We start from the raw sequence: 14,584 nt of genomic DNA on the forward strand, positions 1-14,584 counted from the left end.
GACTCTGATCTCTCCTAGTATATCCACAACCTTTATGCAAATTGGAACTCATTTCTTATGGACTGGTGGCCATACATAATAGTTTGTAGGTATATTATAATTGACTTGTGGTTTGTACATTGACAGAATTATTGAGATGCTGGTTTTTGTAAATGGGGCGGTGGGGGGGGGGGGAGGGGGGCCATAGGTGAGGGAGTGATTTTATGATTGCATGGTGGAGGGGGGGGGGGGCATGGGTGAGGGAATGATTTTATGATTGCACGGTGGATTGAATGATAGTGTGCATAATGCAAATGGAGCATAAAGTGAATCATGGTCTTTGTGAAATGTACAATGTGGCCATGGATGCTTTAGTGGATATGTTGGCAGAGATAAATAACTCCAAAGGTGGCTGGACCAAAAAAAAAACCTACTATAGTGTCTCCTTGCTACAATAATTCTGCTGTTTTCCCCTAAACAACAGGCACAAACAAACTAAACAGAAACCTATTTATCGTCTAAAACCTTCATATTATAACGGCGCCCCAAACGACCAGCAGTTCCATCCATTAGGACACTATCTACCATCTCGAATTTCCGATAATTTGCTTTAAGGCTTTCTTCCTGCTGATTTGAAAGCTTTTCCTCTTCCTTCAGTTGGCGCTACAAAACAAAAATGCCAGAAAGGAGGTTGGTTTGTACATGAAAAAGAAGGAAATAAATAACTCGCAGTGATCAAACATGGCAATTGATAAAATGAGTTTGGAAAAGGTAATGCAATAACTGTTTACCTTCAGCAGGAATGAAGCTTCAGCATCATGTTTTCTGGTCAGTTGCTTTAGCTTCTTTGCCACCTGAAAATCTGGTTCCCCAGGGTCCGACCAACGACAATGTATTTTCCTTCCAGGCTTTACTGGGCGATTATCAAACATCTCTGCTTCTGCATTACGTGCCCTCACAGGCCGTGGCATTCCGGACATCATGAAAGGAAAGTTGGCCATTTCTGATACTATGGCTTTGGCCTGCTTTGAATTCTCCATCTCAACCAAAGCACATCGCGGAATGTTCATTGATATTGTGTAGTTTGGGATGAACTGAACATTGGAGACGCTCCCAAACTGATTAAGCGCAGTTTTTATAACAGCTTCAGTGACCTGCGGCGAGAGGTTGTCAATGTAAACTGTCCTCCTCACCTTCTCCTCAAATGCAGCATACTCCTCCTTTGGGGCTAGATGATCCATGTGACGGTGGTTCTACTCAAATTTCTCCTGTTAAAAAAGTGAATAGGATCATATACATCAAAGTCAATCCAAAATCTCATCCAGTTGCTTTTTCAACCATAAAAATATTTCTCAGCTGCTATTGGAACAAAATGCATCAAGTGCAGTACTTGTCAAGAACTTTATTATTTATTTGGACTAAAACCAGGATTTTTTACCTCCCCATTAACAATTGGTTAATTACTGAAAATAATGCATTAGAAAAACAACCTCTCATCCAAGAACACCACCTCTTACCAAACCCCTTCCTCATGAGAACTTCGTCTAAAACCCCAACTAACCCAATCATAAGCCTTCTTAATATCAAACTCAAAAACCAGTCACTTCATTTTTCTCCGACAAACACCCTCCACAACCTCATTGGCTACTAAAAGCACTTTGAGTGGCTTAGATAGAGTGATAGTGTCATTAAGCATGGAATGCAGCCAATTAGCAAGAACCTCAGCAATAACCTTATAAAAACTAGTTATTAAACAAAAATAGGCTGAAATCCAACACCTTAACAGAGCAACTTTTCCTAGGCACCAAGGTGATTAAGGTAGAATTCTCTTTCCCCAAAACCCCATTCCTAAAAAACACATGAAAAATCTTTAACAAATCCTCCTTCCCACATGCCAAGACTCGTCAAAGAAAGCCACATTAAACCCATCTGGACGCAAAGCCTAATCCAAACCAAACATAACGGCCTTCACTTCCCCTTAAATTGCCTCTCCAATCAAGGTTTTCTGGATATTGGAAATGGGACTCTAATCTGACCCCTCAATCATAGGCCTAAGAGCATCCTCCTACGCATAGAGATTGCTAAAAAAACTAATAATGCTTCAATCCTTCACCTCTAACTCTCTAATACAATTACATCTCATAGTTCCATTTGCCATTCCATGAAAAAATCTAGTATTATGATCCCCCCGCCCCCTTCTGACCCATTCAAATTTTAGTTTTTTCTTTCTAACTCATAGCCTCCTTCAAAATTGTCTCCTCAAGTTAATTTTTCAAATCCAATCACTTAGCCATCCCCACCTCTGATTATCCCTCTTCTTCCTATTTTCTATTCAAATTATCCAAATCACTCAAAATCCCAGCCTAATTCACTTTAACATCTCCGAACTCCACTTTTTCAGACCTTTCTTCAATCTATTAAGCTTTTTCATAAATCTAATGGCTTCCCAAGTCCCAATCCCCAACTAAACACTCACCCAAAGTCTCCCCAAACAAGTAGTGAAAATAATGATGATCCATCTATGTATTTTCAAAATAAGATGCAGTAAGATCCCACTTAACCTTCCTAGATTCTGACAAAATGGAGAAATGATCAAGACACAAGTCTAGACAAGACTACCCAAGTCAAATTGAGAAATTCACCCTCCCACACCTCATTAAACAAAAGCCCATACATGATACAACCAACTAGTTACTGCCCTCTGCCCTCCAAAAAACCACGAAAACAACTCATTACCCAATGGAATGTCACTCAACCTACAATCCCTACTGAAACATTCAAACTTTTGCATTCTAGAGAAAACCAACCTAGAAAATCTAACACTAACCACCAAAAAAGAAAAAAACAAAAAATTCACTTAGGTGAGTAAACCAAAAACAACATATAACTCCGCCCAAAAGTGACTATGAAAATGGGGTCTCGTAGGCCCATAGATGAAAGAAAACCACCACTGACCCTCCCTCCAGGCTCCAACTTCAAGAAACTATTTGAAACTTCTCTTAAAAGTTAAAACTATAAGAAGTTTGTCTTTACTAAAACAACATTATTTTGCATAAATTTTTAATATTTTTTGGCAATAGAACTATACAGTCACACCATAATGTATAATTAAATTATTTTATTACTTGTATATAAATATTTAATTACATTAGTTACATAAATTTCACTAAACTTGCTTAGATAGAAAATTTTTGTGCAATGCATAAGGTGATTGAGAACCACTAGTTGAGAACTGAGATGTTTATATTGTAGCTAGAATTTTTATTTATTTTGGGAAAATTTCTGGCTATTTTATAAATTTAGGGTCTATTTGGTATCAGTGCTGTTTTCTGTTTTCTGTTTCTCCACATTGAAGAAACAGATTATTAAAAAACGTTTATTTATATTGTCAGTTTTCTGTTCTGTTGGTTTTCTGCTGTTTGTCAAAAAAACTGAAAACCAAATTTTATGATTTTCAGTTGTTTTGGCAACCTGTCGTCAAAAATTTTAATATTCAGAAATAGTTTTTTTGGATTAAATTATTCATTTTATATATTTTTAAATTAAAGTTAAAATTAAATGATCATATGAAAATAAATATAATTAAAATAAAATATATATAAATTTCAAAAAATAATAATAAAGCCAATTACAAAATACTTTTACTATCTTTCAATTGTAGTGTCCAATAAAATTTTTATGTGAAGTGCATTTTGAAAGTAGAACAATTAAGTCAAAAAATTACAATAAATTTTATTTTTATTATATTACTTTTTTGATGTTATTATTTGTAATTTTATTATTTTAATCAAATTTCTATAATATTATCTGATTTAAATATGAAAATGAGCATTTTTTAATTAAGTTTTTAATTTGTATTAGTTTTATAAATAACACCAAACAAGTTGTTGGTTTTTAGTTTTTAGTTTTTAGTTTTTGTTTCTAGTTTTTGGTTTTCGTTTCTAGTTTCTGTTTCTCTAATTTTTTATAGTGATACCAAAATGGCCCCTGATGGAGATCAACATGCACTTCGAGTATCTTTTACGAATATTGTGACATGTGGACAACCACCCGAAGTCCACTATTGGATGTGAACTTTATTTGCAGCAATTGAAGCTTCTATTGGAAGCTAGTTTGGAAAGAGGATGACAACTTGCAAGTCAAAGAGTCTTGGTTTTTCAAGAAACATGACAGCTTGCAAGTCAAAGAGTCATGTTTTTTCAAGAAGCATTTATTTCATTTTAAGTTCCTAGACTCCACTATCATAATTATTCTAGTTTCTAGGCACCTATTTCCTATGACACACTATTTCCTAGGAACCTCATTACCTATGTTTTAAATGTTTTATTTTACTTTGGTAGTTTCTTTAATCTTTTAAGAAGTCATGTGCAAGTCCTGTGCAAGCTCATGTACGGCTATAAATATGTCATCACTTGTATTGTAAAAGGTATCTTTGCATTATCAATTAAAAATGAAGCCTTTGCTTAAACTTGTGAATCTCGTTCCTCTCCTTGTGAGTGAGTAGTGTGAAGCTACGTTCGCTCTCCCCGGAGATTGGGTGATGAGGGACCACGACAACATCGGCATCATCATCAACACTACACACCCACTCCTCTTACATAGCTCACAGCCACAACCTTCCTCAAGCTTCATTCTTATCTCAAGATTCCTAAGGATTAACAAGCTTGTTCGTGGTGTGAACGAGTACTCGTGTGTCTTGGTGTTTGACATTCAGAACCTTTTGGTAAGCTCATTTCAATTCCTTACTTGTGACCATCTAAAACAGCCCCTAAAAGTACCTTGTAAGCCTTAATATTCTACCCGAATCCTTGATTGAAAAACCTTGTTCATTCTCTTTGACTCTTCCTAGATTTTCAACATGAACATGCTTGCTAGTACCGTGCTTAGGGATATTTGATTTGTATGCTAGGACTTGTGATCTAAGACTTCTAATATAACATCTTTTAAAGTGAACTTGATTACTTGAATGAAATGATCAACTAAGGGTTTTTAAACCAAATCATATACGTTTTCAAAATCTCAACAACTTGTGATCATTAGAATATGTTTGTGATGTTTATGCTTTGTTAATTCAATTCTTCCCATAGATTGTGATATTGTGTGTGTGCTACAAATAGGGTCAACCGTAGGACTAGGGATACTTAGAACCATCCTACATCAGCCCCTTAGTTAGTTTAGGGCTATTCTGTTATCAATTTAATTAGTTAAGAGTTATTTTGAGATTTTAAGTACTCTGAGGTTATCTTGTTTCTTATTTTAATGGGGTTGTATAGTAAATATTTGTTTCAGTTGTAATGCTAGATGTATAAGTACTTTGTTTGTAATGTATTAAACAGTTAACAATTTAAATTTAGATTCCCCAGACTGTTTTTCCCTCATACAGGTTCTTCCTCTCTTTTTGTTCTCCCCTCCCCTCTTTCTGTTTTCTGTTCTATATCTAACCCTTTTCCTGTCTTCGTATTCTGATCCTCTGTTCTGTTCTTTCCTGCCTAGCAATCTGCTGTCTTCACTCTTCTTCTTCTCTTTTTCTTCTTATCTTCTTTCTAATTCTCTCCCATAATTCTCTCTCTCACTGATCTCTGAATTTCTGTGGCTGTCCTACATCATAAGGCCTCTCTAATAAAGGAAAAGATCAATACCCCTCACAAATCACAATTCTTCACAGGCCTAGAAGACTCTTCAGCTCTTTTGATTTCGAAACACTCCAAAATAAAAAATATTGCCAAAAAAAACAAAAAAACTGTTTGACAAGAAATTTAAGAGCATGGAGGCTGCTATTGAGGTGACAAGATTTGCATGAAAGCAGTAATATAAAAATTAATCTTCAACTTGTGTTCACAAGTTAATAATTTCAACTGTGGTGGTTTCCTTGACTAAGTAGTCTGTGACTGTGAACTGCAAAACTGAGGGACAAAAAAAAAACCAGGATTGATCATGTTCATCAATATATAATTTATGTTATCTGGATTCAAAAACTAAAGGAGAATTTTTTAAAGGTACAGAAAGATATGAAAGACTACAAAAAATAACACAGCATGTGTAACCATGATCCCATCCAAATTATCCAAAAGCAATATGATTTACTAAAACAATATATCTATAGGTATATTTTAATGCTTGATGGGCAGGATCTAGTGATGCACAACTCCAAAAAATTGACCTCCACAGCGAACTCAAATATTAAATCATAAGGGATGAAATTATTAATCGTGAGGGGTAGAATTTGGTGATACAACAAATGTTGAGAGCAGTTAACACAGACATGTAGAGAAACATTTTCCAAGAATGTTGGAAATTTATGTCTGTTCATGGAAAAACTTTGTAACTCAAAGAATGTGTTAAGTACGAAAATTTTGGGAAGTTGGCACTACAAACTTGATTTCATGACATTTTTGGGAATACTTATACCACGTTTGAACTTGAACTTAAGGGACACAGATAAGAATAGCATGCTCAGTAGAGAAATAAGTAAATTACAATTTACAACTGATTCTGCGTTCTATAAGACAGTGTCAATGCACTGCCACGGTCATTAAATCTTAAATATTTGCAAAAGGCTAATTAGCTGACCCTTCGCTCCACGATAGACTTCATGAAATACCAGACATAAAAAATAATAAATAAATAAATAAATTCTGAAATTCTCTTTTGCTATTACTTTTTCCCTTTTGCTTTTATGCTCTACCTCGTTTTGCGAAAAGTAAGAAAAGCACAAATAGATTGCCTTTTTCATCATTTGGACTAGATCAGTAAACAAAGGGAGATCCACTTTTTCCAGAAAAGCACAAAGAAACCACTTTTTTTGATTGTTTGGGACTAGATCAATACACAAAGAAAGATCCATTTTTTCAGTCCAAATGGGATGAAGTTCGTAAGCTGAAAAAGAGGGAGGGTTGGGTCTAGGAAAGTTATGGTGCTTCCCTCTAGAAGAATCTTCCCTTTGGCATAGAGTAATAAGAAGTAAGTTTGAATTGGATGAGAATGGGTAGGGATACCAATAGTAATCTAAGATGTTCTTTGGGGAGTCCATGGAGGTCCATTTCTCATATTTATCCTTCCTTTACCCCTCACACTAAAGTGGCGGGGAGGGGGTCATGTATCCGCTTCTAGAAAGGCCCTTAGCTGCATAATGAAGTTTTGTCCACTTCTTTCCCTATCTCTTTCATTTAAGTGCCAAGCAAAATAGAGCCACATTTTTTCATTGGTGATTTGAGTAGTCCTTTGGTTTCCTAAAATCTTCATTTTAGGAAACCTCTAAATGATAGGGAGATGGAGGCGTTCTTCTTTGCTATCTTTGCTAAACAAAAGTAATCTTTCGTCGAGGAAGGATGTTCACACTTGGTCCTTGGATCAATCAGGAGTGTATTCTTGCAAATCTTTTTTTGAACTCTTGATCCATTCTACTTCATTTCCATTCTTTCCTATAATTTGGAAGGCCAAGGCTCCCTCAAAAATTAAGGCTTTCACTTGGTTGGTTGTGCTTAATAAAATAAGTACTAACAACTTGTTGCAAATCATAATACCTTTGAAGCCTCTTTCTCTTGATGTTTGTGTGTTGTTTCAAGGACTCTAAGACAGCTTCTCATCTCCTTTTACATTGTGACTTTTCTTAGAGGATTTGATCTATATCGGTGGAAGATTTACTAGTAAATTCTTTCACGGGTTTTGGCAGAAGGAAGGATAGGGCGGCCTTATGAAGGTGCAGTGTATTGGCAATTTTATGGGGAAAATGGATGGAACAGAATGCACAGATATTCTCTGGGAAAAAAATAATATGGGGGTTGGTCTAGGATAAGATCCAGTTTTAGCATCACTACACTGTCGGTTTTGGTTTTTTAGAGGAAATAGTTCTAGGAGATTCAAAGAGATGGAGGAATGTGCTGGCTTGTTGAGTTTCTCCTTTTTCTATAGGCTTTAGTTGTTTTTTATGGTTTGTTCCAAATTTTCTTTGGGAGGTCTCTCGTTCTACCTCTTGTAAATTCTTTTCCCATTAGTATAATTTTATTTTGCCATAAAAATTAATAAAAGTCTAAAATGGTCAACTGTATCAAGTATGCCTTGCGAGTCATGAGTTGAGACATATATTTGAACACAACACACACTATTGTAATACATAACTTTCAAATTATTATATTCAATTTTTTATATGACCTTCCCAACTGACCACTACACAAAGATCCTAGGATTCGATTGGAAAACTATAGATTTTATGCCAAAACACTATAAACAACAACAACAATAAGTCTTAAGTCCCTCTAGGTGGGGTCGGCAACATGAATCCTTTTCCGCCAATTCACCCGATCTAAAGTGTTTTCCTCAATTACATTAAGGGCTATTAAATCCCTTCTCACTACCTCATTTCAAGTTATTTTAGGCCTACCCCTATCCCTTTTCATGAATATTTTTATGCCAAAAAACTATAATATGCCAAATTCCTTACCAAAAAATATGTATTCATTTTTTAAGATTACAATCAGCCTACATTGGCCTACCTACAATCTTAGAGAAGCTTTCAATCTCCTCTAGTTTTGATTGAGTCAAGATGGGATGGGTTTATAAGTCCCCAAAACACATTATTTATGACTTATTATTGTTGATGTTGTTGTACAATTGAAATGGAGTACATGACTAATCATCATCTTGACCAAAATGCAATTTTGGGAGAGATAATTTCAGGAAGGAGCCAAGAGCACTATACTTAAGAGTTAAGACAGCTATATCCATTCAATTCCCCTCTATCCATTCACAATCACCATCTTCCTAATTTAAGGGTCTTTAGTCATACTACTATAAAGGTTGAGAAACCATAACAAAGTGCCAAATAAGACAGGGTTTAGGCAATGCAAGCAACTATTAATCATGGTTTTAAAATCCAGACAAGTGGCCGACCCAACCAAATCACTGGGTCAGTGGAACCAAGTGGACAGTGGGTCAACAGTTGGTTGAACCCATGATCTCAGTATAACATTAGAGTGCCTATATACAGCGCCCCCTTGTGCGCGTGCACACACTGTGTGTAGAAGGGGTAATGTGCCCATTGGGGTAACCAATGGGTTGAACCAAGAAATATTTTTAAATTTTTTTTTGATACAATGGTGTCCAAGACTTTTTTGACACCCGACTAATCTATTGGAATACTGAATCCACACCTCTATCATTCTCCACTTAAATACCAAGATATTCTCAAATGAAAATCCGTAACTTTTAACACTCAAATCCTGGTCATTTAACCAAGCAAACCTTGAATTTACCACCTGAGCCACTCCTGGGGGCGATTGAACCCAGAAGATTCAACTTCAAATCCAGTTGAGGGTTTGAAAAACAAACAAACTATTTCCAGAAGCAGACATCAAATAGAGCTAACAACAACAGGGATAGACGGTTCCCAACTCACAACCAGAGATAAACAAGTAAACGACAAAGCACCCCAGCTACTCCCCCATCAATTTTCCATTAATTTGACCATTCCTCGCAAATACACTTACAAGTTCATTAACTAAAAATAATAATAACAATCAATCATCAAGAATTCACAGGTGCAAGCAGAATCACAGAGCAATTATTAAATGGAGAGAGAGAGAGAGAGAGAGAGAGAGAGAGAGAGAGGAAGGGAGGGAGACCGAGAGTGCAGACGCAAGGCCTCACCGCCTAAAGACAGAGTGCTTGACTGGCGTTGCACTGTTACCGGTTAGCCGCAGTTGAGAGGGCGAGACGAATAGCCGTCGCCGGCCGCCGGCCGCCGGAAGCAGAGGAAGAGAAGGAAAAAGCGCCGTCGGCGAGCGTGCTGCTGCCCTGGGACCTGGACAGGGCTTGAGGACTGGGCTTAGGGCCTACGATATGAGGTTGGGGTGTTATATTCTCCCTTTTTGTGTGTCCTATTTTGTCCTAAAAGAAGTAGATGAAGACTAAATTTTTCTTCTGTCGAGGGGAGTTAATTCATCAATTCAAATTTAATTATCTCTAATTTTAATTTGTAGCAAGTCAAAAATTAATTGAAACTAAAGATAACATAGTAAAAGTTTTACTTCTCATATTTCTTATATTTTTTTAAAATTATTGTGGGTTCATTGAATTATTTAAGTACAAATGTGTCGAACTCCAACTTATGCTGATATGTTTTAATATTCAAAATTGATTTTTTGTGTTAAATTACTCATTTTTATACACAATTATTAACTATAGTTGAAATAAAATGACAAATTAATTGTAAAATAATCAAAAAAAAATATTCGTAAGTTTTTAAAAATTTTGAAAAAAAATATTTAGGTATTCAAAAAGTTTTTTTTATTTTACCACCATGTACAATAGAATTATTATTGGAGCATCAAAAAGTGAATTCAAAAATATAGTTGATACACCTAAAATTGATAGGGACGCTCATAGGGTTGGACAGTTATAAGACCAACATTTGATGTCTCACGCAATCGCCCTTAAGTTACCTATAACCCCCCTCCTCCCAAGCTTAATGGTATGGTTGCAAGAAAACTACTATTTATGTCTTGCATAACCTCCTTTAAATTACCTATAACCCCCTAAGCATAATGGCACGCTCATAAATGGCAAGTTAAAGGAGGGTTTGCCTCCACCACAATAAAAGAGATTCAACGAAGAAGTAAGCATCTCATTCTCACTCTTCATTTACTGTTACAATATGAATCTCTCATCCCCTAACATAAGCATCAGAGTGATCCCTCGGAGTATAACCCAGTTCCTCCAAATCGTTATTATTTGATTCCTTTCAAGTGGTCACAGTCGAAGGATGGTTCAATAAAAACTATTCCATTTTTGGCAACAACAATTGGCGTCGTCCATGATAACCATTGGGAGGTTTTCTATCCTTTACCATGACCACAAAAAGGAGTCGGACCAATCTAAAAAAGAAAAGTCTGAGGGACCTAGGTGAAGCGGCTAAGGAAGAAAAGGAAGCAACTTATAGACTACCGGCGCACAAACTCCAACGGTGCAAATCCAAATTACGAGAATCCCAATAATGTGGATCAACATGTCCAGACTAACAACGACCCATCTGATAAGTACTGTTTATGAGGTCTTAAATACCAAACCGTTTGATGAGCACAGCTCACGAGGCAACAAAGGAATGAACACATCTCACCAATAATAGGCCATCTGATGAACACCGCTCATGAGACCGTGAAGGCTTGCCCACTTGATGAGCACTGCTCATAAGGAAACAAAGGAGTGAGCACGACTCACTTATAATAGTCCATCTGATAAACATAACTCATAAGGCAACAAAGGAGTGAGCATGAATCACTCATAATGGTCCATTTGATGAGCATGAATCATAAGGCATAAAGGAGTGGGTACGACTCACCTATAATGGTGTATCTGATGAGCATAGCTCATGAGACCCTGAAAATTTGCCCACTTAATGAGCACAGCTTATGAGGCAACAAAGGAGTGAGCACGATCTACCCATAATGGTCCATCTAATGAGCACAACTTATAAGACATGAAAAAGTGGGCACGACTCACCCATAATGGTCCATCTGATGAGCACGGCTCAGGAGGCATAAAAGGAGGGGGCACGACTCACCCATAATGGTCCATCTGATGAATAAAACTCGTGAGGCCCTAAAAACTTGCTCACATGATGAGCACAACTTATGAATATAGATGAGTGAGCACGGCTCACTCATAGTGGCCCATCTCATGAGTACAACTCATGAGGCCCTAAAGACCTACCCACTTGATGAGCACAACTCATGGGGCACAAGGGAGTGAGCACCACTCACCTACAATGGCCCATCTAACGAGCGCTACTCGGATAAGGCTAAACTGGTCATAATACGCTTTTTAAAGCATACTTGCCAACTTGGATTGAGCTAAGTAATGTAGAAGTCGACTCAAAGTAAGCTCTAAAGTAAGCGCATCGGCTCGAATCAAGCTAGTTGAGCTAAATCACTCGGGGTCTGGTTCGAATTACACTCTCGAATAAAAGAAATTTATTTCAAATATTTGAGAGTATTTGGGGGCAACTAAAATGACCAAATTGATAGGAACGCTCATAGGATTAGACAGTTATAAGACCAAAATTTGATGTCTCACGCAATCGCCCTTAAGTTACCTATAACCCACCCCCCACCCCCCCAAGCTTAATGGTACGATTACAAGAGAGCTACTATTTATGTCTTGCATAATCTCCCATAAGTTACCTATAACCCCCTAAGCATAATGACACACTCATAAATGCCAAACTGAAAGAGGGTTTGCCTCCACCATAACAAAAAGGGATCATAGGAGAAGGTAAGCATCTCATTCTCCCTCTTCATTTATTGTTGCAATATGAACCTCTCGTTCCCTAACATAGGCATCAGAGTGATCCCTCGGAGTACACCTCGGGTCCTCAAAGCCGTTATTATTTGGTTCCTTTCAAGTGGTTCAATAAAAGCTATTCGAATTTTGACAGCAACAGTTGTAATTAAATCAAATTAATATAATCAATTTTTTATTACAGCATTCTCAATTTATATTCTTATATATTTTATAATTGTTATCTAATTCATGGAAAATATGAACATGGTTTTTTAATTTATTTTACTTTTAAATTTTCGACCAAACTTATAGGTAGCTAGTTTTTAGCTTTAGTTTTTATTTTTGATTTTAATTTATTTCTTATTTATTGTTTTACTAAAATGACCCTTAATTAGCGAGCGAACACTAAGCCTAGTCAATGAGGTGGGCTTTAATACTTGATTTGTGGAATAAATAAATACCTAAAAATTTCATGAGAATTTAGTTACAAAGTTATCTTCATCTATTACTAACAAGGTTCTTAGTGGCTCACCTGGCATAAAACAATTTGGTTGTTTTAAGATGTGACGAAATTTCAAAAAAATTACTTGGTCTCTTTTATATGCAAAGGAGGTGGTACATCTCATCCTTCGTCCTTTTTCACCCATCTAATTTGGATGTAAATCTTTTAATCTATAAGTCTTATACTTTAACTAACATGAGTTGTCTTTAAGGAAACAAAAATATCTTGATTTAAGTTATGTTTCCTTGAACGAGTTTTCTTTTATCCTATTCTCCTTTTGGTTTGTTGATTTGATCATCATTTTGAGTGAATGTGTGACAACCTACTTAATTTCCACATTTTTTTATATATATTACAAAATCACAAATCTTAACTCAACAGATCATAATCCACCTAGACCCGTGAGTACCATGGATACATCAGAACACATAACAAAAGTCTAAGCAGCAGGAAACATATAATCACAATATTATAAATACAAAACATCCATCACATTACTATAAATACCAGAGTCACTATATCCACTGTATTTCAGTATTTACATCCCAAAACAAAATCTAGGGACATTTCCCACAAAAATCCAACTGTCTCTACTAAAACTTATCCTTCAAAAAGGGTAGACAATAGCTCTAGATCAGCGGGGCTTTTCCCGCTCTCATATCTGGGGCTCTTGAAAAGTTTATAAAATTTTGGGGTGAGACACCTCTCAGTAAGGGAAATAAACTAATACTAGTGTGTGGCAATATGAGTATTATATGTTATACATATACCATACAGAACATATTCAGTAACTATTATATCAAATCTGAGAAAACATATATTTATATTATTAAAACATGGCAGAACATACTGCATTTCCATAAACATATTTCATCTCATATATTGATAATACAAAAACATTCCTGGTAGGTTAGTTGGTTGTTGTCATGTATTACCCCCACATGACTGGGTTGTATGACCCGAAGGCGAGACCTGACAATGGTTGGCCGACCACTGTCAAGTCAAAAGTACAGTTTGTAAGTCTGATGGGTCTGCCAGACCTGGTCTGTACACCAAAGGCTATCACACACTTCTTATAAATCACATCGACCATCCAATCTCACACCACTCCGTACAGCGGCATTAACACAGATATCATGATCACGAAGACCATGAACACATAACAACGGTATCGTGCAAGTGCTAGCCTAGATCAAACTAACCAGGTTCTGATACCATATAACATATAATGAAACTATGATACATGGATATCTCATATCATTAATTATCAAATCAATCATGTCATTTTGCATATATACGTATATCATGAAAATCATCGGCCCATACGTCGGTATTACACATTTTATCATAACTCGGCCCGTGCGCCGGCAAATCATAGCATAGCCTGTATGCTGACAAATCACATCCATAGCTCGGCCCGTACACCGGCAAAATATATCATAGCACAGCCCATATGCTGGCAAATCACATTCATAGCTCAGCTCGTACGCTGGCAAATCACATACATAGCTCAGCTAGTACGCTGGCAAATCATACACATAGCTCGGCCCGTACGCCAGCAAATATATATAAAAATCTCGGCACGTACGCCGATTTTCCATTATAAAAATCTATATCATAATCACATTCCTAGAAAACAGTATTTCATAACAATTTCTACTCATGTCACACTAACAGGTTTTCCGCATATTCAACATACCATCATTTTCAACAGTATTTTCCCAAATATATAATTCATATATAAATATATTTATTTTCTGAAATCAAATGCTATAATAATATACATATTTTCATAAAATACTGGCTTAGTTTATCCCCTTACCTGAT

At 36.3% G+C, this 14,584-nt stretch overlaps 1 protein-coding gene across 1 annotated transcript; it reads right to left on the minus strand.

The window, feature by feature from the left end:
- Positions 1-264: 264 nt before the first annotated feature.
- LOC131160632 (uncharacterized) lies at positions 265-9,883 on the minus strand. Its single transcript, XM_058116481.1, has 3 exons — positions 9,625-9,883; positions 771-1,247; positions 265-642 (listed from the first exon to the last, which is right to left on the minus strand). The coding sequence occupies exons 2-3, from the start codon at positions 1,218-1,220 to the stop codon at positions 487-489; spliced, it is 606 nt and encodes a 201-aa protein (XP_057972464.1). The 5' UTR covers positions 1,221-1,247; positions 9,625-9,883; the 3' UTR covers positions 265-486.
- Between the last annotated feature and the right edge of the window lie 4,701 nt (positions 9,884-14,584).

The sequence above is a fragment of the Malania oleifera genome, chromosome 7 (genome assembly GCF_029873635.1).
Source record: "Malania oleifera isolate guangnan ecotype guangnan chromosome 7, ASM2987363v1, whole genome shotgun sequence".
Classification (NCBI taxonomy): domain Eukaryota; kingdom Viridiplantae; phylum Streptophyta; class Magnoliopsida; order Santalales; family Ximeniaceae; genus Malania; species Malania oleifera.

Excerpts from the sequence above, each read along its gene's own strand:
- LOC131160632 (XM_058116481.1), bottom strand. The coding sequence starts at position 1,220 with ATGGATCATCTAGCCCCAAAGGAGGAGTATGCTGCATTTGAGGAGAAG. Across the intron at positions 643-770 it reads AAGCTTCATTCCTGCTGAAG|CGCCAACTGAAGGAAGAGGA; the intron begins GTAAACAGTTAT and ends TTTGTTTTGTAG.